We start from the raw sequence: 27,529 nt of genomic DNA on the forward strand, positions 1-27,529 counted from the left end.
CTCGAAGAGTGCAGGCGTTCATGTGAACGTTTCGAAATTCGTAGTTAGAGCTTTTCAGCCTTCGTAACTTCGGCAAACTCATTTTGAAGATGGTAGGCTATCGCCATTTATGCCGTGGACATGCTAGCAAGCGTGACGGGTCCTGTCCAACGTAGGCCTACCGCTATAGTGGATTTTTACCTTACTCTATTAGCTGCGACTCACTTGATATTCAAAGCCGTCGTCTGTATAGTCAATGCAGAAGAATATTGATATCGACATGTTTGCGTTTGAACATAGAGTATACTCTATAGGCAAAATAACACATGGTTTTGCTCAATACAGTAGCCTACGTCCAATGTAATTGCGTGCACAGCTGAACATATCGGGAGAAAGACCGGCTTGAAATATAGGTATATGCTGATTCTTCAAGCAAGCGGTGATACGTCGTCATATTCGCGAGTATCGTGACTCCTCCATTACTTGTATGGTATGCGTACAGGATCTTTGATGATTTCCGTTCGTACTTCTTAACCTGCCGGTTTTCCCTTGTTCGCCCGTCGCCATTATTTCACGGGTAATGTTCGTCTTTACACCGTTTTCCCGCAGTACAACAGCTCCTGTTCAGTACCGTAGTGGCTGTGAATGCATTTACACAGCGCTTCCCAATCTTCCTCCAAACGGAATTTTCGGTACTTATCGTCGTTCATGAAGCGACAACGCTGGTAGCTGTCCTTATCCTGGAAGTGAATGACGAAAACTTGCTTTTCCTGACCTTCGACAGAGGCGTACTTTTGCATTATATTCTCGAATGTCTGGTCGAAGAATCTTGCCGCTTCCTCGTTTCGCAACGCGTCCGGAGCGCTGCTGATGATGATCTTGTTCGCCCAAGACAGGCTCTCATCCATCCACCTGACTATTCCGATAGTCGAGATTTGAGTCATTTCCCATCGGTTGTACTTCACCGTGACATCGCCCATCTTCTTGATTCGGCTCAGTGCCGTGGCTGTCCAGTTGGTTTGCTTTGCCACCCCGGCTTTATCGTCAACGTTGAGCAGTACGAGGATGCGGTGTTCTCTGGATCCGATGAGTTCTGTCGCGATAAAGCAGTTTTAGAGAGATATTTCAAGCGGAACCGGGCAGCATGAATCAGATTGCGTACTTGTGTGGAGCGTCATTAGTTCGGATGTGATCAGTGAAGAAATACTTCTACTTTTTTCATTACTCACTATACTCAGGTATGTTTTGGGCTACGTCCATTTCTATTCAACACTTTTTCTCGAAACCATACTTAGCCTACTGTGGATTTTGCAAAAGTAGTTTTGGGATATGCCTGCGTCTTTGGTTGCATTAAAAACAAACATGTTTATAACATGGCCCTTGTTTGAAACATGTTGTTATTGTTTTATTTGTGTTTTTTTTAGCCATGACGTCACTAATCTTTCATTGTGACACCACAATGGTTTGACATTGATAACTGAACATATACGGTAAATATGGCTCCTTTGACGAAAAAGGGTTCCAACATCTGTTAGCGAAAATATCTCCGTCCAAGACTAGATCGTTATGTATATGCAGCATGTTTACGGTCGGCGGTCATCATCATAAGAACATCCATCGTGTTGCAGTGATATATAACTAGTATCTGCGTGCTTGTTCAACCGACGGCGATTTCGAGGCTTCCAACCATTCCATATCGTATACGTCGACTATATCAGGTGCAACTCGTTCGTGAGCGCATACCATATATTTTTTCGAAATATTTACAAAATTATGGCATAATTACACAATGCTTAAATAAAAAACACATTTTTTTTAAAAAAAGGGCGTTTTTTGAAAACACTGTTCAAAGCATGTTGTAATTTCAATCTCGTGGACCGTTAAAATGCTGCATAACAATTAGGGCTGGGCACAATGATTCGAGTACTCGAACCTGAATCGAGTATTAATTTTAATGATTCGAGTCGAGTAGTAAAAGACGATTTTTTCGAGTACTGAAATTATACGCTCCTCGCAACTGAAAGTTAATTTGCTAACGAGAATTATTGGTTTGATAGTATTTTCCACCGATGAAGCCTTGTATTCTTGATTTGGCGTGTCGCAGCATAAGAGACATAGTACAAAGCTACGAACGTTACTGGAAATAACATATTTCCGAAGTCATGATCATTCCACAACATTGTCAAGAAGTGAAATGAAATCGGTATGGACGAAAAAATACCGAAGTATCGTTAATGTGACGGATAACAGGCATTATCTTCTTCGTGGTGGCCCAAAAGGTCCATATTTGGACGTTGACACGATACATTCTGTTGTGACGTCATAATGAGTGATACTCGACTCGAAGCATTTTACGTGATTAATAATCGAATCACTCAGGTACTCGATTTTGCCCTGCCCTAATAACAATGTAGTCCTGGTTAAAGATATTATTGGTCCATTTATAAGAGGAATCGGAAGCCTTTTTCGTCAAGGAGCCATATTTACCTTATATATTCAATTGTCAATATCAATCCACTATACTGTCACGATTAAAGATTCACGACGTCGTGACTCGAAAAAAAACAATTATAAACATCTTTCAAACAAGGGCAATGTTGTCAACATGCTTGTTTTAAATTCAACCCTACTAACATGAATGTGGGAATCGTTAATATGAATATTGGCTACATATAAACCGTACATTTGTGTCGAAAACACTATGAATATAAAACCACAACAACGTCAATATAATTTACATAACCCCATAGTTCGTAAAATGTAACTGGTAGAATTTCACCTTTATGATCGGCCTGTCTTCTTTTCCAAAACAATCCCGCAAGCGCAACCGCAATCACCAACAAAAATATCGCTGCGAATACACCTGCCGCTACTGTCCAAGTGGAGATACTTGTTGACTCGTCGAGAATTTGGGTTGTATCGGTATCTGAAATATGACATCGTTTCATGGTATCAAGCAGCGTGGTCTAAAACGCAGTGAAATCCCAGTTTGTTGTCTTTTGAAAATAAGATTACATCACAATCACAATGGCTCAATCAAAAATATAGAGGGAACACTTGATCTTCGTTGACACCCTGCTGATACGTCATATTCGTATATGTTACATTATCATGATAATGCGAATTGCAGTTCTTCGAATATTTGACGATACAAGGTTGATCTTAATACTGCGTTAATTTCCTTTCTGACTGTCTTACCACCGTGATAAGTAGCTGAAATTCAATGAATATTTATGGAATATGTTAATATTAGGAAACAGTACCACTGCGTTCAACAAAAGTAAACATTACGATTCTGTTGAAAACGTTTTATTTTACATCTTCGTCGCTAGGTGGTGTGTTTTCCCGCGGCGATTCATGCTGTTTTATTCATTTTACATTAAAAATGAATAGATGCGAAAATGTTGGAATGAATTCGGTATATTGAAATGATTTTGACCGAAAAAGCTATAGGCTACTGTGAGTAGATTATATACGGCTCGTATAAGTTGGTCAATGATCAGGGCTGGGTTAGTAGAGCGCACACCATACCATTCCGACCGCCTTCTATGCGTTGATGGCATTAGTCACATAGTTCGATTTCGGTATGTTTACTCGAAGGTGGTAGATTACTCGGTGATAACTTACCCGTCTTACCGTGTCATCGGGCAATACCATTCTCACAGACATGATTCTATCATTCTATGCAACTTAGTGATCTCGTCAGTTCACTACGTTGCCCTGGACAACGAAAGAAAACACAGCTTCAGAGACGTGCCTATTAAGTTACCCTATAATGAGCCGCATTAGCGTCTAATGAAATATAATTCTTTATGTCTATCAATATGCCTGTGGGAATTGTATGCCGGAATGACTTGGTTTACACCTTGGTCGTGCAATCTCAATCTTTGTTCGGCTTAGCTGTACTGTATTGGATTACTACGCTTGTAAATCCATCCGTCAGCAAGCTATCTAAACGACCGGGCCAGATTTACATCTTCAATTCGCATGTCAATCGCGTTGAAAGTGAAGTCCATTCAGACTGATACGGTGTTTGCCGATTAGGGCCGTGGGAACTTCCATTTCGTCCCGTGTTTGTTCCTCCTACTGTGCACGATACTCTGGCTATTCTTCGACTAATTGAATATTGAAACCGCTGCTGAATCACTATATCTATTATACTTATTTAGTAGAATTTAACGGTACGCCCTCTGGCTTTACCTGGATCTATACAAACAGGTACTACTTTGACCGCTGCGACAAAATAACATATATGTTTCCGAGTTGCTATGACGGCTAGTTGGTGCCAGCGTACTACGTATTTATGAAATCAATCGATGTTCATTCGCACCGAACTTAGCTACAAGATACATCGCATCCGTTTCGCTAACATACTAACTATACAGTGCATATCATACTTGATTAGGCTCGACGTAACTAGGTTCGCCAATTTTATAGTTACAGCGTTGATACGTAATTTGGAATCAACCTCCGCCTTGCTAGGCGCAATTCGCATTATTGGCTCCCAAATATCCCTAGCTAGAGTGCAACGCCATTGAAATACAGCATATGGAACTTACCTTTTTCACATTCGCGTCTTCTGAATTCATCTAAAATAGGAACACAACATACAGACATGATATTTCAACGCCTCGGCGCGTTGTGAAACTACGTACTCTTCACCATTATTGATTTTCGAGCTTTCAACGGTCGCTGAGTTCTGTGTCGCAGTATCGGGACTGATTCCAGTGTTATCATATACCTTCCATTCTCGTTTATCTTTGGCCCGGATTCTTCCTTTGATCCGTTGTAATAGTAAACGAATTTTACCTGTCGATTGTATCGAGATTTTAGCATGACAACAATTTCAAGCACTGAAGTCGACATCGTTGGACGAATTACTAATATGTGGAACGTGGGGTTGCAGCGTTGACATCACATTTCTATATAATGGGGTTACTGAGAAATATATCGAATTTCGTTGCGAATATATCTCTAATTACTCCGGCATTGCTGCATCGATCAGTACAGCCAGAATTGCTTTACCGTGATTATTATTTTTACGGCTTGTCCTTCGTTTTGACTGATTTAACGTTATCACTTCTCATCATAGGTCATAATAATAGAATAAATACTCGTGCGCTAAGAACCAGAATACACGTTTATTGGATGTCGGTGAAACCATGATCTGGGCTGGGCGAAAATGATGACGATGTTTTGGCGGAGAAAACTACACAATTGCGCAGTAAAGCTATTGCAATTCACCGTAAGCACCAGAAGTGCGTTATGGAAATTGAGATTTTCGACTCTCCTTAGGTTTCCAGCCATGTCTATGGCAACCCTGGTTATAGTGTTAACAATGTCCCAATGATTATTAAGTATGATCAATCGTGCAATGATCTTATTCGGCATGTTTGCTCTGGTACCGTGGCCTAAAAAGCTGTGTCGGATAGTTTCAAAGAATTTTCAATTTATTCTGCTAAATTATTCTGTCGCTCCTCTCCGACACATATCGCTAGTCTTAGCTGATTTGCCAATTATTCGGTACAGTATACGATTCGGCACGATTCACTGGACGTCGTAACTGGAAACCCTTTCGTCGCCGCATGCATACGGCGTGAAATCAAAGTTCTGCTTTTACGATATGGCACACATGACAGTAATTTCGTGCTATTATTTGAACTACTTCAAAATCGAGTCATGCTTCGAGTACTTTTACATATGTATTATTTTGCAATTATGTAGGCCTACCTATACCAAACGTATCGAGTGATGTATTAGATCTGTGCTTGCCAACAGTTGGGTCGCGATTCGCGAAGCTATTTCAGACGGGTCGCGTGTCATTTTCTAAAAGTTACAGTTTTCTATTCAATTTGTCAGATATGCCAAACACCGTTTCTTCTCAGGATAAGACGGGCAAAAACCCGTTCTCCTCTAAAGAAATTGCGCCTCTGAGTGTCGTAAGCCACGTTCCGGTGCTCACAATAATTCATGTCAGCTTTTTGTTACAGTCATTTTGATCGAAGCGCGAAGTTGGGCAGTATGTTGTTTCTATGCCTTGAAATATGAATTCATTCCTTTCTTCGAAGGCATTGCGAACGTTGATTGGCAAATGCAATCCAGCCCGTTTACAATCAACCAGCAATAGCCGGGACGCAATGCTGTACTCGTAACTCCATTGTGTTTGACGTAAAAGGCGAATTACTGCTCGAATACGCGCTTTCTCGTTTGCAATCATCTATCGCGTGAATTCTTGTCTGCTTGATACATTCGTTTTCTCGCAATTTGGCTTGTTGGCGACGATTTGAACGCATTGTGCGTCGAATTACGTTTTCATTCGTTTGGACATATCTCATGGTGGGTCTTGCAATGAAACGTGCATTAAAAGCCGGTTGCGAACTGGAAAAGGTTGGGAAGCACCGGAACCTGCGATATCGAGGGCCCCGGATTTAATTTAGTCTATACTTGCGGCGCAAGTTACTGTAACGGTGGTAGTGACTATTTCTCGCAAGGATTTCTAGCTGTGCTGAATAATCTATACTAAACGTACTTTTGGGATTGCAATTTTGTCATTGGTAAGTATCGGCTATATAGCTGATATAGTTTAAATGCGCTGTCGCACCTGTGGTACCAATTCAGTGTTGTCATATTGTATAGCTACTTTTACGCGTAGGCGATGATACCCGGCGTTACCTCGCAAATTGAGTAATATCATCTATCATGTACGATTTTACTTATTCATCAGTCACTCACATGTAACTAAAGCAATAGTCTGCCTATCATGAATTACTCAATTCCTAACGAAAGTTGAATAATTACTATACGTGGTTGGGTTATTTGTATACTATTGCGCGAGCTATGCCGATACACAAATTATGTCCACGTCCTATTACTAGATTCTTACCGAACATAGACTTTTTCTTCCATACTTTTAACTTTTGCGTATGTAGTAGTAGCACTGTCATGTGAAAGTCATTGCACTTAACTTTCATTAACATTGTGCATTCGCACAAAGCGATTGTACCATTGGGTTCCACGACATATTTAGCGGTTGTCCAACATTTGAGCATGCGGCATATTGAAAAACGACAAATGCACAATGATCATGTGACAAGTTAGCATGCATCACTTGAAGATGTGACTTGCTAACTCCCATATTAATCCTAAAACCTTTGCCATAACACCACCCCTGACCCAAACCGAAGACCAAATCCAACCCAAGCCCGAACTTTAACGCACCTGCATATTGCTTAGGTTTCACATGCAGCAATGCAGCATGTTTGTATGTCATGGCCTCATCAGCGCGATTACCGTGGTTGAATATCTATCTACTTTTACGGCGCTAGGCTACATATTAGTTCACTGTCATATACTAAATAACTGGTACTCACTTCCCGGTTGGTGTATGCAGTTTGGTTTGGAGTAATGAGAAGGAATGCTTCCGTTGTACTACTCATTTCGGACACATCTCGTATTATGGCGTGAAATCCTGTCACATCTCGCGCACCCAAATACTGACCTGAACGCAATTCATGAATGTTTCACCGCCAAATGTTAGTTTAGTTACTTCTTTACCTTTAATTTTCCAGCTTAATTCGATTCCCAAGTGCATCTCGTCTTTGTTAGCGGATTGATGGCATTTTACTGTCACTGAAAAATTGGTCGGCTGCGGTTTTGGATGTCCTACGCGACTTGGTGGTGCATGATCTGATTGAAAATTTAGGCGTAAGCCACTTTGCTCAAGTTGTAAGTTTAGGATGTATCCAAACCAAATCGGCAAAATTTCAGTCTGTAGTGTACATTGTGAGGTCACCTAACATACGAGATGTATGGATTTTGATACCAAGTGTGGGGATCTCCGAAAAACCGTAATCCTGGTCCAAACCAGAACCCCTTGGCCAGAAATCAATATTTGTAAAAATGGTTCAAGTTGGTACCTTAATGAATCATGGCCAAGATCGTTCGATATTCGACTTGTTTGTTCGTGTGAATCATGTATATTTTGCCATCGTGTATACTATGTGTGTTGTATTGCCAAAAGGCCGAGGATATTAATTAAATGTGATTTGAAATCTCATGCGCAAACAAGTAAAATTATGTTTACTATCATGACTTGAAAATTGATTTTCTAAGGCGAGCGTATATATCCGGTGGTGTCCTCAGATAACCTGCCGGATTTCTAACCGTTTACTAGAACCGAAAGCAATTACTCTGAGGGTCTCTATCAACCAAACAAGATTGAAAGATCTTTCTACTTTTCTTTGAAACTAGGCATAGTGGCAAGTCTGGATTGGTGAACATTGTCCCAAACGTGGATTTATACGCTCTGTTAAGACACTTGCATTTTTTAATCCCGCCAAACAGTCATTGGCCACTTAAGCGTCTATATTGGCGCGGTTGTGGAAGCTCGGAATATCCTGCCTAGTGCCCACGCAATTCTAAACACACTCATTTGCTGCAAGTTACTTGGTACAATCCAAATGAACGCAGCAATTCGAGAAACATTGAGAACAACGTTCATCGCACACAAGCGAGAACCCAGGGCTTCGGATTTGATCGGATCCGAAGCACTAGGTCACTTCGAATAATGATTAGTTCGTACAACACCTAAATAGCGCAAGTGTTCTGCCAAATACGTCATCCAATCTGGTGTTTTGGTTACAGTGATTGCATTATAACCTACTGCATAGATATTGGAAGTACAGTACATGCTTCATACTGGGAATAGTCTTACCATAAGTAACTTTGCATGCGAGTTTGTCCTCATGAGGCCGATCAATTTCACCACCAGCCTGCTGACTGCAGCTTGATTGCGCTTGAGGTAATAAGTTGACGAGGGCCAGAACTAACCACGCAGTGCTAAATGCGGTCCTCATTGGTGTGCTTCAGATAACGCTAATCACAAAGACAACTACAGATCTGCTGGAGCCTTTCTGAAATATATAAGTCCGTAGCCATGTTTGAAGTTTACGTTATCTCCGTATCGCGCACTGGTATCGAATTAAACGGTGTTGGGTGCGTAGCTTCTGAATATGTGTCAGGTCTCTTCTCGTCGGCCTTTTCAACTAAGTAACTTAATATCCACTCCTTTGTTTAACGTAACCCGGTCTTTTGTTATGGCGGGTAAATCTACTCAGGGCTGTACTAGAACCGTTCCGTCTGTCACTGACTGTCACAAGCCATTTTAGTCAATGCTGGTGACTGCGGGTCGTTTTCACTGTTATAGCCATTTTTGAAACGTTAAATTTGGCGAGAGCCGCATGGGCGAGGTGCAGGTACTTCCGAAATAAAGCACCCTAAGAACGGCGCTTGAAAGGTAGTGCAAAGCCGCCTACTGGGTGATATCATTTAACAAGGTCTGCGATTTCATTGTGATAACTTCAAGCCATCGGTGTTCGCATGTTTCAATGCGTACTTCGATTATAAGAAATTGAATGTACAATAAGATTTCCACTTATCCCTTTCCCGTGTTTATCAAGGCGAAGTGTCATTGCGGAAGATGCGTTTTAGTCCGCTAGAGCAATTATAAATCATCGCAGTAACCGCCTGACGTCCTGCCAAACGTGGGGAAAATAGAATATACACATTTGCTCTTGCCTTCAAAACTCTCCTGATGCAAGTGACCACACTACCGTCAAACTCTCAACTCGGCTGACTTGCATTCGTTAGTCACAATGTAAATATAATATTAGATATATATTTATATTTCGGAAACGCATGGTCTGCTCGAATCTTTTTCACGTGTAAATAAAAGAATCCGTGGGCCCCGCGATATGCGGAAAGTGACTGCAAGAATTTACATTTTACTTTTGCGGAGTTGATGTGGTGGCAAATATCCGCAAACCCATTCAACACACGTACTGGCATACCCGCACAGCGTGCCGCGCTTGAACTTGTCTTCGCGTGTTGATTGCTTTGCATTTTCACACGGTACAGTTGAAACGCGTGCGATAGGTTCACGCTAAGTGCACTCAGGTTATAGAGGTGATTTGTAGTAGCGTAAGCACGCCTCAGATTTTGGCCCGTAAGTATTTTCTCGTGACGATGCTTACCGCAACAAACACTAAGTTAAAAAGCGAGTGCTTCTTTAGATTTATTTTTTATTCGGTGCGACAAAACAATTCTGTGCTCATTGAACCCAAGCTCTGCTCGGGTATACTATGGATTCTCAAACATTGCCCAGTAGCGAGTCAGGCGTTGACCTTTTTGGCTACTTGTTGACCAATGACCAAGTAACCAAAATATGTTTTCTGGCAATTAATCCGATGGACACCCAGAGTTGATCAAAAGCAGCGACTCAGCGACATACTGAAGTACAAGTATAAGTAACACACCGTTAGTTTCTACTCAATTACAAATAAGAGGTAGCCATTTCCGATAGATGCCAAAACAAGAGAATGAAGGTCCGCAAACCTGTGTCTATGACTAGAGTCACCTTTTTCGTATGACTTGACTTGACTCGAGTCACTTTGCTAAAATGACTTTACTTTTCACGGCGTGTCAGAAATGTGGATTGACTCGTGACTCGGAGCAAAATTCACGAGTCAATTTCAATTCATCAAGTAATCGGTGTCGATAAAAATCACTGTATCTTGCATATGTTTGGATTGTTCGCGAAACGCTGGTGCTAGCTTTCTAGCATACGCGGTTATCAAGATATAGCACAATTAGCTATTTTCGGTTCGTTCGGTGAAATTGCACGGACACTAGAGGGTGGAGGTACCTGAATTGATGATAGAAGTAATTCATTCAAGATTTGGGACCAAATATCAAAAGCACTTTTTGAAAGTCAAATTTTTCTTTTTTTCATTCCGTCCTACTGGTCCATGTGACGCTCTAATACAGTGGTTCCCAACCTTTGTGTCTTCATTCCCCACTTCAGATTTATTCCGAGCCTTCATTCCCCACCAAGACCGTAACGGCACTACGTCAGCCCCCCCAATAAAACGTTGGTCTTGGGCCCCCCACAGCGTGATGAACCAAACAAAGCCCCCCAGAACCCCCTCATCCCGCCTGAGCCTGTACGCTTTCCCCCGTTACTTATCAGCTACATTGGGTTCGCTGTTTAGTGCGTCGCCTTATGAGGACTAAACGCGCCAAGCGCGATTTTAAAAAAAAAATCATGTTTGAATCGGTACATATGATCGGGAATTTCGTATATCTTGCTATCAATCTTTTATCCCCTCTCTGCCCACGTAATCAGATTTACCAGTAGAGCTGAGTAAGGTGTGTTGCAAAAGGTAAGACCCCTGAATAAGTAATAAACATCTTCGGGTGGACCCGTTGGTATATTGACTTCGTTACATTATGCTATTTCGTGACCTCCTATATCTGCTATGTCAAAAGATATGGAAAACGCCAAAACTAAAAGGCACACACGATTTCAAATTAGTATTGCTTTACTGGCAAATAATTTTTTCCCTGCAGGATGGCATTTGTCCTGTGGGGTTCAGATCGCCAGAACAGGAACATTCGGCGCCAGCCATTTAGCCGCTAATGGACATATGTATATTGTATATATATCGAAGGTTTCGGTCAGCACAAGGGCATTCCTTCTCGGCCAAGCTCTTCTCGCTGCTGATCGTTTTGGCACACTTCTCGGAGTCGCATGTTACATGGCCTATAACTTCATATGTCTTGGTGCGTCGAGGCGCAGTAATGGCCGGCGCCGAAGTCTCCATTGCCATAAAATCTACGTATTTTTGTGGGGGAAGGGTACCCAATAATCAGTATATTCGGCAATATTAAATCGCGCACGCAGCGCGAAATATTTTGGAAAAAGTGGCATATATTTCCAAAAAATACTCTATAATGTATGTTAATTCTTGAAATAATTTTAGGCCCCTTCAAGCTCGCCCCATCCCCAATTGGGGGGTTTGGGGTGCGGAAGTTACGGTCCTGTTCCACATTACCCAACACTTTTTTCTTCACAGATCAGCTCTTTGCTGGTTTGACTACACAAGACACCCAACCACACCAGTACGCAAGACAATCGCCTATAACTGCAACATAAAACGTATTGTGAACCGATACCAGTAACAGTCAAAATTTCGCGGAGGCGTTATTTCACGTCAAACTATCCGAGCTGGATGCGTTTGTGACGCCATCATTGGCCATCCAGAGTTAAAAATGAGGTTTTGTGAACGACACGCAATATAATTTTCGATACATACATTCCAGAGCAGTTAACCGGTAACGGGAATTGCGCATGTGTCTCCGTGAATATGTAGACTGTCCTGTATATAATTATGAACAAATGCGTCTATTTCCCACCAAAAACCATTGAATTCCCCACCAGTGGGAACCACTGCTGTAATAGCTATTATATTCCTAAATATATTCAGTTATGAATTATGAGGTCATTTACAATCACAAGGGTCATTTCACGCAGTTCGTATCACATGCACTAGGCACTCCAGTGAATGTGATTTAAACGTAGGCCTTCCACAAAACTGCTTTTATACTTTACGGAACCCCAGGTGTAATAGTGAGTAGTTTTGAGAAAGGTCTGTTCAAGTAGAAGTGGAAGTAATCTAAAAACGTAACAACTTACAGAAGTATTGCAAATAGACAAACCCTATATGTGTACTCAATCAAGAAGAAGTCTTGGTGCTGGCTGTCAGTAATAAATACATGTGGATTGAGGACACACCTCGTTAAACGCTTCGACTCGAGATCAATCAGACAACTACAGCTCATATATTTTCATCGCACTGACAGTGTATTCGCGATAGCGTTAAAATGAGATTTCATGAACACTTGTATGGACAATGGAAAACACTGATGATATAAAATATAAAATTGAAAAGTAACAAGAAAAATGAATACCTCCAGCACATGTAATCGAGAATATAACACAACGCATAACGTCACTTGGGAGTATAGCGCTGCACAGCCTCATATTGATTTAATATTTGAAGAATTGACGCTTATACCAGGATAGACGCGGTAATCTACGTAAGTAGAAAGGGTGGCGTAACGTGAGGAAGAAACACTATTAATGGTTCCGTGCAAAACTTTTAAATATATAAATATTTATGTTGAGCCATGTCTGACGCCGCCAGTTTTTATGGTTTCTGTCAAAGTACCTACGAATAATAATATGACTGACTGGACTTGGTATTTTTCAGCAATCACCAAATATCTGTGGTAGATATAGACGAAAAGTGTAATGACCATAGTATACATCTATTCATTTTTTCGAACAGTTCTGGCTCTCATCGCCTGCTAAGCTTAGCAGAAGACGGACTGTCTTCGTGGCCTTGTGCATTTTCGGTCTTGTGCGTTCGTTAGCTTCGTTAGCGAGACTAACCATCTCGTCCGTGCTGAACGGGCATTTTCTCGGCCCTTCCGAAAACAAGTTATCGTAGAACTTCCGCAGTTCCTCCGGCAGTTTGAACTTGCACAAATTATCCCGATTGCCGAAGTCTGGCCACGAGTCTTGCTTCTTGAGATGAAACGACACCAACGCGATTTTCTTCCCAGATGTTTCCTCGTTACGAGTGCTTCCTATCAGACTATTTATCCATTCGTTGAAATACAGATTAATGCAGCTTTCGTTGCTTGTCTGTGGGCTCACTAAAGCAACAATGATATCTGATTGGGCGGTTGCGTTTCGTATCCAGGTCATTGGATCTGCGATGAGTCTGACTGTCTCCCAACGGTTGTACGTGATATCCGCCAGATCGTGCTTTCTGATTTCGTAAACTAGACTTTGGAAGGCGTACGAACAGGGATTGTCCAGCTCTTCGTTGATTTTCTCTAAGAAGAGGATACGCTTTCTTCTCCCTAAAACAGGATGGGGATTTGTTCCGTTAAGTTGCGTATAAATTCAACTCTTCTGTAGTATCGTAGTCCGAGATGTAGTATCGCAGTATCGTGAATTTGTATTCTGAATCTAGTTGTGACCTTTGTGTGAATTTGATTCATATTCCGGCTATGCTATGGACAATGGACATTGAAAATGGACATGGAAGTGAAATCCGGAACATTGATCAATAAATCTAATGCAATCCTACTTGTAGGATACTTGGTAATCATTAACATTTACTTTGAGCGAAGGCGTTAGAAACATTTATTGATGATGATCACCGATTTTAAATGATGATCGCCGATTTTATACAAGTGAGTAGTTTTAGTTGTAGCTCTAGTTGCGCATTTAAATACAAATTAGTTCTAGATGACTAGAAAACACGTAGCGTCGATAGGCGTGAGTTGAGTTGTGATTACTATGCTCTATTCTGATGTTTTTCCAACCATTTCTCAGAAAATTCACATCTAACAGTGGAGTAGCCAGGGGTGTGTTTTGAGGGTCGAAAAGCCTCCAATTTCAAAATTGAACTCCCCTTCCCATTTAAATGCCGATTATGTATCCAATCTTTCTCCTATCATTTGCAAACAATAAATTTATATTATCAGTTATTAGTTGTATTTTAACTCGTTGGTTGCGGGTTGTTATCTCAGATGAGAGATAATAAGCATTCGTTTCTTATAGTTAACAACGATCAGCGGATGAATACACTGAGCATGGAAATGACAATGTAGGTCTACTCAAGTGTGACCTTGTGAAATCTTGAATCAGTAACTGCCTGACTATCTCTATTTTGTAACCGGCATCGACCGTGACGAATTATCACCTAGTACGTAATTCCTGGAAGTACCATGAGATTGCGGTTTTATTCAACGTCATATCATATCGTTTGCATATCATTTATGATGGCTTGCTCCTTGCGATAAGCCGCGATATGACAGACGTAGTCACTGCTGACGGATTTTCTATTAAGTAAACCGATTTTATCTATAATCACTCACCGATATTTGCATTCAGTCCCCAGGTGATCCATCCTATGAACGCTATGGAGAACGCAATGCCTCCCAAAGTGATGCTAAATGTGGTTAATCCGATACCTAAAAGAGGGATAGGATCTTGTTTGTTGTTTTAAATCGAGGTCCGTGTGTCGTAGATGGAGTCAAACGTTTCATATAATCATTGCCGGCCTAAATTCCAACGATAAGTGTGTTGTAGTGCAAATTCCTGTATTCCTAAATCCTTTCTACGAGATTGTAACAGATTAATCGACGAAGCATTGATGAAAGCTAGCGGTTACGCGATACCCATGTTGCCGTATTTTGATAATAGTAATCTTCCGTAAAATCTCTGCTTAGTCAGCTATTCCTGTGCTACGCAATGTAAAGTGCTAGCTGCACCTAGTGGTGACATTTAATTTGACGAGAGAGAAAACTAAAATGGCGAAGTTCTCGTGGGCTTTTCGTTGCATTCGAGAACACGTCCGCGTATCCATATCATTGGTTTCGATCTATACTTGGTTGAAAATTATGTCACACTGAAATATGAATACGTTTTAATAGTGCTGTTGCTATTGGTACGAAATGGTTGATTGAGCAACTAGCTGTTGCAAGTACGGGAAAGTAAATCTGCTAACCTCATTTCAGATTGATTGTATTTTATGTTTAATTTAGGCAGATGCTGGGGAATGAATGATAGAATGCTCAAGGCGGTATTTTTAAAATTTATTATCCTTTGTACGTAGTGCGCTGTCAAATCGTCATACTTCGAAATGAAGACGTAATAGTGTTTTCATTACCGATTTCTCGTCGAAGATATTTACGAACGGGTAGTGAATATATCTGTGATTTGCATATTCCATATCGCACGCTAGAAATGTACCTCGTACGGGGAATGTTAATGCCATGCCGATACTTTATCTGTGTCCTAAAATAAGACCGAGTGCTATAAATACGCTTATCGGTCCATGTATCGACTTTATGTAATTGAATGGGGGTATCGTCCGGTAATTATGTCACAGACCTCGTCTAAGTCTCTTTACCTGTGCTGGAAGGTGATGAAGATATGGTGTTGTTATCTGTAAACAAAAACATTCCTTTAAGCCTTAAAATGTATTCTCTATAATTTCTCTGTTAGCATGGTATATTGTCCACAGAGTTATAGTTATTTTAGCATGCTGAATGGTTTGTGTGTGATATGATTCGAACGGGAAATGCCTTTGTTATCAACAACTCTTACGTTATCATGATCGGGATAAGTGCGCGACAATTTGAATTTTGTAATAACAACTAAATGTATGTGCTGTTAACTTGCTTTAGGAACTAAACCTATACGTACCAAGTATACCACTCGGTATTAATGATATAAAGAGGTCAACCAGTCGAGATACTAGAATTGTAAATTGTATATTCTTGTATCGTTGTATCAAATAAATAGCAGTGATGTTATTATGCTACGATGGTGATTGTATGACCTCTTCAATTTTACGCATTTACGCATGCTATTTACAATGCATCTATGACACCAATGATGGTTCACCGTTCATTGTACGCACATGCGTCATGATTCATGAAAATTGGGTGCCGGACGATACTTATCGCGAGTTCGAGTCGTCCGCAAAACCTGGATTTGCAATGTATTCTTTTTTTTTGCGAAAAACATGTCAACAGTAGTTTCGGCTCGACTCACCAGTCGCTGTTATCGTAGATGCCACCGTCGTCCGTAGTTCTTGCTGTTGCTGCTCAGGCCGTGCGTGTCTGCCTTGAGAAATGAAATTGTTAGGTAAATGCGTTACCAACGGCACAGTTTATATGATCAACAGGTATAACATAACTCGCTGCTCTATATAGATGACACAAATCTGTGTGTAATCCATCTGACACGGAGAGGCTGAAGTCATTTCTCATCTCTTGGAGTATTTCTTTATTTTTTTCGAAGGAAATAAGGAATCGTTAACATCTTCACGTAGTATCGCGGATTCAAATTCTTCCGACCTTTAGAGTGTCCGGAAACATGATATTTTTGGTCAATGGCCATGCAAAATATGATGGTTTCAGAAATATTTTGGGCTCCTCTCATCAGATTTGCCTCTATTCCCCGTAACGAAAAATCATGATCATTTAGTACATGGAGTTCCCAAACTAGGGGTCGTTCGCCTATTCTCTGAGGTCGCGGAGATGCAAATTAACTACCAATGACAATGACTATTTCATAAAAAATAACTTGGGTCGATTGGGTGTAGATAGAAATCGATCGTTGTTATTGTATTGATTGACTTTCTTAGACTGAGGACGGATGATGACGGGTTCATAATTGTTACTACTGCTCACATATATAGTCGACAGCTTCACGCAAAGGCAGTGAGTAGGTTTGGGCGAAGGGGCTAACCATATTTTTAGTAACATGCACGTCAAATGGAGAGGTGGGGTCGAGAAACATTACCGAATCGAAATTTGGGGTCGCGACCATAAAAAGTTTGGGAACCCGTTGTTTAGTATCTAGGTGCTGACGATTACCCCTGACAAGCTTCAGCCGAAAATATTCGGGTTCATTTCAAAATGAATAGAATATGCAACTGTATATTGAATTTCTTTACCTCCAAGAAGCTTTTCTTGCCCAGAGTTGGTCTGTACGCGGTAGCTTACTCCTACATTTTCGGAGTACTCAAGCGGTTATGTTTATACACTACTTCCACTGCTACTTCACAGCTTTGTAGGCTGTAGTATTGATGCTGGGAAATGCTACCATATAGTCACAACATATCAAACACATGACAATTGTCCACGACACATACGGGCAATGGTACCTACGTCTAGCACAATGTATTGTCTTTCTCGTCTTTTTATGTCGGCAATCTGAAAAGGAACGGCAGTGCTGAATGGATATCCCTTGGGTAAATCGTAAGCTGCGGGCCTTACCTGGAATCTTAACTAGCATATACGCGGCAGTGTCTTCGCCAACGTCGAAATCCCCAGGCATTGATATGATCGTCACGAGGATCTTATGTCCAGGTTCCAACGCGACGCACTCGTCGTTTTCGCAAATGTAACGATAAATGAAATGCACCTAAAGTAAAAAATCACGATTCCCGAAAACCTGAGATGGTAAAAGGGGTTTCGAGAATTCCGATACTTCACAAGATTCAATTTCAAAAAGCGTCCAACGAAAGTGGGCCATGCTACAAGTTGGCAGCTCAGGAAATATAATCAGGAATGTCGCCCTAGTGTAAATGACCATAATAGTCGAAACACCGTAAATACCAAGAATAACAAAGACGAAATCTACAAATTAAGAACTACATTAATCGTTGTTAAGACATGGAGGCAAATTGAAAAATATACCAGTCAAAAATTTTCATGTACATTGTACAAGGTTATGTATATGAATATGTTAGTGATTTTAATATTTTTCTGTTCTCTCAGTCCACTTCAGATTTGTTCAGACGCTAAATCAATGTCAGATTTTGCGTGTTGTGCGCTCGTAAATTGTCCCACTACACATTAGCATGCTTAGAAAATTGTGCTAAGAATCACCACGAACGTAAGTATGCTACAATATGTATCCTTGGACGTCACTCGAATGCCGAACGTCTATCTTTCGTATTACCGGCCTATCATATCTCGAACACTTACCCTTCTGCTGCCGTCTTCTTCTGTGGTGGTGTTATGAACCAAGACGTCATTGAAACAGACGTCGTAACCGAATAGCTGTCTCGTGGAGTGGAAATTTATCGTGTATCCAGTGATATCGGTCATTTGACTTGCTGCGGGAGAAACCATATAAAGATTATAGCGTGACTTAGCGCATATCTTTTTCCGACATGCACTGTGCAATGTACATTGGGGATGTGGAAAAATGACTTTTTTTCTCAAATTGTACTGGCTACTCGATAAAATTGGTAGGTTACTTAATTAAAGGCTGCACACCAACAAGTAGCCGAATTCCTACAGCAGAAAGTTTTCTTATTTATTATATGAAAATAAATGAAACAATTTTCTAAATTTTCTCTTCACCCCATGAAACTGTCTATAGAAATGATGTCCACCAAATTTGGCTCAACTCATACCAGAGGAAGCGGAGTTATTACCGTCGAAAATTTTGGATTTGAACAAAATAGTATTTACGGTGGGCACATCTATAATAAATACCATCGGATGAACAGAATATTTTTATTTTTTATTTATTTAATTTTATATAATAAATATAAACTTCATTCTATTGTAGCAATGCGGCTACTGGTTGGAATTGAACCGAATTTGGTGTGCAGCCTTTAATTAGGTAACTTGACAATTTTATCAAGTAGCCAGTACAGTTTGAAAAAAAGTCATTTTTGAACACCCCTTGTGCATGTCAGGCGATCCAATGTGTCATGTGTGCAATATCTATCCACCCGCATCTTATAGATATTGACCATTCCAATCACGCAAATAGTACAAATACAACAACGATGTAGTCTTTCGACTGACGACTGTAAGACCATAAGAGAGACTATGACAAGATAGTTCTGTTCAGGGGTGGTCAAAGTACTCAGCGTTGTTAGTCAAGTAGACCTAGAAGTAACGACGTAACTACTTCGAAGTATAGAATGGTAGGTCTGAAAATTACACAATTGTTACTTTAAAGAAGTTGATTTGATCGAGGGTTCACATGCATTTAACACCTAATAGGAACTGGCTACATTCAAAGTTAACCAAATGCGTCTCCATGATTAACGGTTAATTACGGGCGACTCCCAAATGGGCTTACGGTAATACAGGGGCTATTTCACACGCTCATTACGATAATTACACTCATTGAAGTGATCCAACTCCTCTTAAAGCTATACCTTATAGTATTCAGGTCGTGAGAACAAACCCCGGCCGGATCAGACCAAATCCGAAAGTAAACTGCTATCCGCGGCTTCCCCGCTTGGCGCTCAGCATTACCAAGATAGCGTGGACGTGTGGTACAAGCCTTAGAAAACCTTGCAAGGCTATATCTGCACCATCATTGTCCAGCGGCATATGCACATCATGCACTCATGGTATGCATATACACAGATCGTGTGTATGTATATCATGAGTCGGTGTATGCCGCAAAACCATCAAGGACAAAAATATACAACCTCCTATTCCTCTTCCAATTTCAAAAACAAAGTGTAAAAAGTAAATAGTATTGCCAAAAAAACTGATAGGCATCAGTGGATAGATCAGGAGTTGTTGAACGTTTTTGATTAAGGAGCATTTCAAGTTTTGTGGGCGGTCGCGTGGACCCCCAAAGTATCAGAGCCCGAAAGACTGAAAAATCATTGCATGGAGATCAAATTTATTCAGGCTATTCCATGCTTAAAATAAGGTAACTAATGACTAGACAAAGTGATCACGGACCCACTCACGATGTCATCCTAAAAGGACAATTGGCTTTTGTAGTTTCTTGATGACGTATTGTTGTTTCATGTTCCACCTAAAACCACTTTGTGGGCCCAGAACCCGTGGATAAGTCAAAGTACTTCGTTACTGACCATCTCTGTCAGCATACCGTTACGCGGAATATCAGCCGACTATACGACCGTATTCAGGATTCATGTATAATAGGTAATGAAGGCGTTTTCTTCACCTTTGTTCGACCAACGCAGTTCAATCCCAATCAATTTTGGACGTCTCCCTGTTTTCCGTGAAGATCCCGACACCCTTCGAGTGTTTGAGCTTTTGTAGACGTAGAACGACGCCTGGGCTTCTTCCGGTCTTGGGGCTCGGCTGGTAGCTGTTGGATAAAATGACGGCGTGCACCCTGGAATGAAAATAAACGAAGGGTGATGTATTTTCAGTGATATATGTTATCAAACAGAACAGATACGATCTGATCGAGGTGTCAAATTGTGCTAGGGTTACTCGTAATGGATCGAATTTCTGATATGAAACCTCTTCATCTAATGGGTCTAAATACGAGTAATCGCTACTTTCGCCGTAATACGAACAATATGTTTCGCAATTGATCATATCATGCTCGGTTTATCGTACGTTTAGCTTTGAACAGTAAATCCATATAGCTGAAGGACAGATCAAATCAATATGTGATGTGCTGTTTGTTTTCGGAGGTTGATTTTTAGGATTTTTCCAAAAATCGGCCATCGTGGCTGCACATCTTTTTAATAAGGTAAGTTACTTCAACTTATAATATAACGCATGTATAGGTTATTACAGAACTAAAGTTTATGCACCGCGCAATACGTATGGCATTGTGTTGATACGAACTGAAACTAATTCGTACTTCAGTCTTTGTTTGTTGGAATCGCGCAGGCGATCACATTTCCTGGCAAGTGAGACTATTTCCTGGTAATAACGTTACTAAAATATAATAGCGTGGTGATTGCATAGCGGGTCTCGCAGACAAGCCGTATCAGCTCGATCTTAGCTCGCGGTCCAATGAATCCAGTCCAGGGATAGTGAAATCAGTGTCGGTACCAGCCCGGGTGAATGAGCAGGGCTGCGACGGGAGCGATTGTCCAGCGCAAACACTGAGACGCATCAATGGACAGAAAGTGGGCGCTGATCCACCATGGAAAGTCACCACACATGAGAAACTGAATGAGTGTCTCTCACAATTGCTAGAACATGTTTGACAGTATCAAATATGGAAAAGTTATATCCATTGCGACAGGATACGCAATCGTTTGACGAGAAAACGTGTGAGTTTTCCCCGTGGCATATCTTTGCAAGTCTGTGCGGGCGCCAGGGCATACACCTGACAGATATCGCTAAAACATATGTAGCGCTGGTCCTAATCTGGAATCAGATTGTAGCATTATCTACATACCCTCAACAGCCCTAGGCTGTTATTGTTGTAATTGTGTACGTTTGTTGGTTTTATTGCGCGCGTTTTAATGAGATGTAAACATTAAAATTCCGCAAGGACTTCTTTACTCACAATGGATGTCGTAAATTAAGCGACAAGTACGGATTATGTTCACGATGCCATCTGAAATTGATAAAATCCATGTATGCGCTCTGCGCGATACTCCGTCAATGTCACATGTGACTTATTTTGAACCTGGTATAACGTATGTTCGTTGTCCAATTCAAGCTAGACATTGATGTAGCAGCAATCGAGAACGGATTTGTGACGGAATTATTTGCTGTGTTAAACGCCCAGCGACAATTATTCGTTTTTAAAATTTTTGCCTTCCGTCGCTAGAATACCGAACCGTATTTTTGGTTTTGGCGCAAAACAGTCGGTAAACCACTATATTAGACTCTGAACTCGTACAGCGCGTGAGTCGTTAGAGTCCTCGTACCTATAACGCCTAGTTTCTAGAGGTCCTGTCAGACTGCAATCACAACTATTAGGTACGGGTAGGACCGAACCCTGCCATCGTCACAAAGCGTTATGGAGAATAAACATTGCACAGAAACATAACATTATTTTGACGACATGTTACTGACATTATTCTCCTTCTGACCCAAAGGCAGATAAGTGCTTGGATTGTCGAAGTTATCATCACTGGCATCGCGGCATAATATAGGCGATAATCGAATATAGTCGACTCGACTCGTGCCCGATGTAATAGAAAGTACTTCGGATACTCACATCTTTCGCCAAAGCACGACTTATCGATTCCTTCATTCGAATTCCCATCCTCTTTCGAACTGCCCGGGGCAAGCCCGAGTCTTTCCAGGGTCACACTGTCATGGCAACGTATCGCACCTTCGACGGATACTCGCGACCAGCTCTGTGCAATCGCACACACGAACACCGTTGACCATATCGAAGACATTTCGGATGATTTTGTATCCCTCATCGCGAATTTCGCCCTTTTATATATGAACTCATCTCCTCGAGATCTGAGCAGTATCCTTTCATCATTTTCCTATTTTTTTACTTGTTATTAGCGTGCGTTTAAGCACTCCCTCATTTACATATAATTTGCTCATGATTAGATACATTAGGTGTTCGTCGTTTTGTCCCGTTTATGCCCCGTACACGTCTTTTTTCCACATTTTCTCTCATTTTGAGTACCTCGTGCATTGCATGTACTGCACAGATCATAGTTCCACATATAGGATCTTCTTTAGCACTATCCTATGCTCTCTCGTATAGCCTAACGCGAACCCCGTGTGGGGCGATCACGATCAGTAATTGCTTATGCTTGCAGATGAGTTATTATGTAGGTGTTCCAATGATCACATACGGCCATATATCTCAAGCGGGCTAATTCCTGCACAATTGCAATCGTGATTGATACTAATATAACCTATTACCGAAGCTTGCAATGTTGTCGGCAAGAATCGCATTATTACGATGTCTTTCTTACATTGCTATTACATTGTCCACTCGCTTACTACATCCGAACGGCTGCATGTCGCGATGCGTGTTTATCGCTTTGAAACCAGCAAATCTTGTGTTATTTCGTATCTTCATCGCACATCATGATCGGATTATTGCATTTTCCATGATTATGAGGTTAATCTGTACGTAAATGCAAATTTCTACGTAGACAATCGATAATCCTCTCAATAAGTATTCACTTGACCGTTTGTGTATGCGCGCTACGGTTAAAAATGGCACTCGACATCCTTTTTCAATCCATGATTCCATACTTGGTGCATCATATTCATAAATATCGGGATATTCGAGTTGTGTGGTCGTCTGACGCGTACTTTTACGTAGTGGCGAGCCCGTATTTGAGCGAGGCAAAAATTGCATAGAATTGATGATTCCATGTTCCAAGTGTGTGTGGAGCAATGAGAAGTAATTGTCGAGGCTCTCGGCGGTACATAGCCGCACTATGCAATTGAATAGTATGTGCGAATTCCAATAAATCCGAATTTTTTTTTCTAATCCTTTCTTTCGCGAATGGACGTGTCGTCATATTACCTTTCGAAATCAGTTTAAAAAGGAATAGTTATCACATCGGAAAAAAGGGGCATAAAGTTCACATTAGTGGTTTGTTAATACGCATTCCTTCTTCCCTTGTACAGTTTAGGCGCACTTCCACGATTTACCTGCATTTACAATTGTACAATGTACATAGTTCAAAGAGGACGCAAGGAATAATAGTTTTCGACTGTTGAAAATGTTAATGAAATCTGTTGCATGGCATCTATAAAGCAGGGGCGGGCAACATCTCCAGTCGCCCAGGCCTGATATGTGAAAATGAAGTACTTGGTGGGCCGAACTCTCGAATCGGTACAACAATCGCGTATTTATTCACCTATATAAGGAATAAATCATATAAATGTAAACTTTCAATTTAAAGCATACAGACCGGAAACAGTATTTAAAGAAGTTACTAACGTAATGTACTTCAATAACTGTTGAAGTCAATGAGACATCTGTGGTCGATCAAAGTTGCCAACAAGTTCTTTGCACTCTGGCCGCATATCGGACGTAGCAACCGTTAGTGAAGACTGCTCGTGAACATCAGTTAGATTGATAGGTAAGTAGGAAGATATGAGAGGATGTTCATTCATACTGCCTTTTCAGCCTAATTATACATGATGTTTATGTGCAAATAATTTTGACGCGAATTTTGCCAGGAAACTGACTGATACAATCAGGCCCGGCCGATGGCGCTTGAAATTGAAGACGTAAATATGGCGTCGTACAAAACAAGGTCACATTATCCTATCATTTACAGCTGCATATGTGAAAACGTAGAACGTGTTTATGCTACGCTGTTCAGGCATTAGTTGCGATCGTGGAATCATTCCAACTTGCGAAATACTGTGTGATGCGTCGACATCATGTATACGATATATTACGTTACTGTTAAGGGTCCACTTGATTGACCCTGTACGGTTCTTTTTAGTGGTTTATTACTAGAAAAAATCACGTGATACGATGTTTAGCTGATGCATCCGTCAAATCGCTGACTTTCGATGTAGCGTATACCTATAGCGTCATGACATGCAAGAATTATGCAGAGCCGAATTAGAAATACCCGCGTTAAGTTTATCCAGTGTCGCACAGCACATCAAACGCGCACGTCATAGTATTGCCACTAACATTACTTGAGTAGAAACACTCATACGTGATCTTATCGCTTAATGTTGCATAATGAAAAAAATCTAGAATGTGTTTATGTTCAGCCCTTCAGGCATTGCGTTAAAACTGGAATCCTTAACGTTTTGTCACTACCTCTGATGAGTCGTGACACACGCCAGGTTATCGCTGTATGGTTCATCGATGGTGACGAAACAATCCACGTATACCCTACGTACGTAGGCTTCCCTTTGTGTTTACTTCTTCGATGACTTCATGTCTCTAATATAAACATTTTATTGCAGTTCTGTTGTAGGTATAGCCTAATGGATGTTCATTTACATTAGTAACCTACTCTTCACTAATTCGTTTCGACACTTTCCTATCATCTTGTTGTATCGCAATATTATTATAGGTTTATATCGTGAAAATGTTGGATGTTTGATTGATGAAATGCTTTCCCGTAGAATGGTTCGCACCTGATCTGTCCTCAGCTATACTGAGTCGACGGGACTGCCATGCGCTCTTGGCATCAGCTTATGTTTGCTACACTGTCGGCTTTTATCTCTTTATCGCTGCATCGTCATAGCTAGAGTAGCATCAAACCTGAACAAGCAAAAAGCACAGAAAATGCCGTTTACTGTTAAACCTTTGTTTGTGGAAATGATATGATTGTGAATTGGAGATCAACCCACAGCATTGTCGCATAGGAGTCAAATGATATTGGTATGATGGAAAAATTCCGATGCGATGTAGAGCTGACATTATATTCGTTATGGTCGCATAAAAGGCACATATTTTAACTTCCTAAATACTCGATTCAGAGTTGAATCACTCCATTCCTTGTAATGACAGCATTGAGACGTCGGTACCCATTAGGGTTGTCCATAATTTGGAAAATCTCTAAAAAGATGCGTATCCATGTCTCATTCTGTAGATTATTGATAAAAAAACGTCAATGAACCGGCAATAAGCTCATGGGAAAGTCGTTAACATTTGTCTAAATGCGTTTGAAAGTAGCTGCCGTAGAGTGGGCGTGTCAGCGACCATAGAACGGCGAGAAGACTAGTAATCACGAAATCACGATCCTTGATTGGTTATTCAGCTATGCTTGAATGATCACGACCGCAGCGGCTTGCTGATTATGTGCTTCTATTAATCCAAGGAGATCGCTAACGGCAATGATTCTGTAAGCGCTTTGTACATTGGTGATTTAATAATAAAATGAGAAATCTGGTCACAGAGTGTTTTAGTGTCAAAACTAGGTAACGATAGGTTTAGAGCAACAATAGCCTCTTACATGCATTGATGCATGACAGAGGTGAAACAGCGAATGATTGTGAACTTATAGAACTAAGTATAGATCCAAGAAATACCTATATGATACGCTTGAGATTACGCCAAGTGGTCCTGCTTTTCTGGGTGCAGGTAAGGCATATTAGACATCACCAAACTGGAGCAGCATAACATGTGAGATGGATGCTGGACACAATCCTGCATGCTCAGAAGATATGTTGGCCGACCAGGTAGCTTACATTGGATTTCTGAAGAAGAGTGTAACTACCACACCGCTTCAATCCATCCTTTTTATGTCCATGTCTGGTTTGATTCAAGCATTAGTCGTTATGCAGCCGGTAATGATCTAATGTTCATTGAGGACAAGCTAAGCAATGAAAGCAAACTGTCTTTTTGCTGGTCCTACCAGCATAGTCTGTGCTTATCTTTAGAGCTCTTTGCCCGGCATCATTGAGGACTTTGACAGCACTTGCGGGTATGATTCATTATGCTGCAAGAATCTGACAAGTGCCAAACATAAATGACTGATTCATCCAGCCCTTAACAGCACTAAAGACTTCAATTATGTACCACGACAACAGCCTAATAAGATCAGACAAAGTAGTGTCAATATCAAGCTTTATATTTGTATTCAATGATGGTACATCCCCTCTGAAACTAGAAATTCGTATGCCACTTGCATAAGCGCCTTTGCACTATTTTTCCGCGTGTTTTTGTGCTTTCCATCAATTAAATCAAGGCATACAGGCTACAACGGTTACCTTCACAATAAGCCATCAAGTCATCTATTTAAAGATATTGTGAAGCAGCTGTTCTTAGTTCATCATGTATTTCGTAACTCAACATGTTCTGAATTACTCCTAAATCATTAGTTGCGGACTAACCTACAATACACTTACTGAATCACCGCCGTCAGCCGACTCCTTGACCAGCTGATCAACAAGCCGCCAACGTCGTGATCATTGAAGCATAGCAGATTAGTCAATGCAACGCCGTGATTTCGTGATTACTAGTCTGCTTGCCGTTCCATGGTCGCTGACACGCCCACTCTACGGCAGCTACTTTCAAACGCATTTAGACAAATGTCAACGACTTTCCTGTGAGCTTATTGCAGTTTCATTGACGTTTTTTAACTATAATCTATAGAATGAGACATGGATACGCATACATTTTGAGATTTTCCAAATTATGGACAACCCTAGTACCCATGTACATTGTACATATTGTACAACGGTCATTGACGTGCCTCCAAGCGGATATGAAGCCACATATATACGCATACACTACAGAATCAATGAAAGTTGTAATCAAGTAATAATCGTGGATTGAAATCAAAAAGGTGGAGTTAGGAATCAACCCAGACATACTTTTGTTACTGTATAATATCGTCCCCTAGCAGTCACGGTCACAATTTGCTACGAGAGAGTACTTGACAGCTATAGCGCCTTACGTCTTGCACTGTGTTTACGTATCGTGATCACGCACTCACTTACGTAAGGCGTCGATTAA

General features: G+C 40.9%; 3 protein-coding genes across 6 annotated transcripts in view; 1 reads left to right on the forward strand and 2 right to left on the reverse strand.

Annotated features, from left to right (window-relative positions):
* Positions 1-27,529, forward strand: part of LOC145434976 (maestro heat-like repeat-containing protein family member 1) — a 135,886-nt gene that overhangs the window by 41,148 nt on the left and 67,209 nt on the right. The window lies entirely within an intron of this gene.
* On the reverse strand, positions 364-9,849 carry LOC145434991 (uncharacterized). The gene is made up of 7 exons (XM_080312236.1): positions 8,693-9,849; positions 7,534-7,665; positions 7,350-7,477; positions 4,635-4,788; positions 4,539-4,568; positions 2,759-2,905; positions 364-1,072 (listed from the first exon to the last, which is right to left on the reverse strand). Exons 1-7 carry the CDS (start codon positions 8,832-8,834, stop codon positions 570-572), a joined length of 1,236 nt encoding a protein of 411 aa, XP_080168362.1. The 5' UTR covers positions 8,835-9,849; the 3' UTR covers positions 364-569.
* Positions 11,073-25,608, reverse strand: LOC145434988 (uncharacterized). Of its 2 annotated transcripts, XM_080312232.1 has the most exons (9): positions 22,331-25,608; positions 20,360-20,533; positions 18,397-18,527; positions 17,683-17,830; positions 17,575-17,619; positions 16,454-16,525; positions 15,807-15,842; positions 14,770-14,865; positions 11,073-13,746 (listed from the first exon to the last, which is right to left on the reverse strand). In XM_080312232.1, exons 1-9 carry the CDS (start codon positions 22,539-22,541, stop codon positions 13,151-13,153), a joined length of 1,509 nt encoding a protein of 502 aa, XP_080168358.1. In that variant the 5' UTR covers positions 22,542-25,608; the 3' UTR covers positions 11,073-13,150. The 2 variants fall into 2 exon arrangements, with proteins under 2 accessions (XP_080168358.1, XP_080168357.1); XM_080312231.1 differs by having other exon boundaries at positions 17,575-17,830.

This window comes from Botryllus schlosseri, chromosome 3 (assembly GCF_051294905.1).
Source record: "Botryllus schlosseri isolate E-star chromosome 3, Bs_hap1, whole genome shotgun sequence".
NCBI classification, from domain to species: Eukaryota; Metazoa; Chordata; class Ascidiacea; order Stolidobranchia; family Styelidae; genus Botryllus; species Botryllus schlosseri.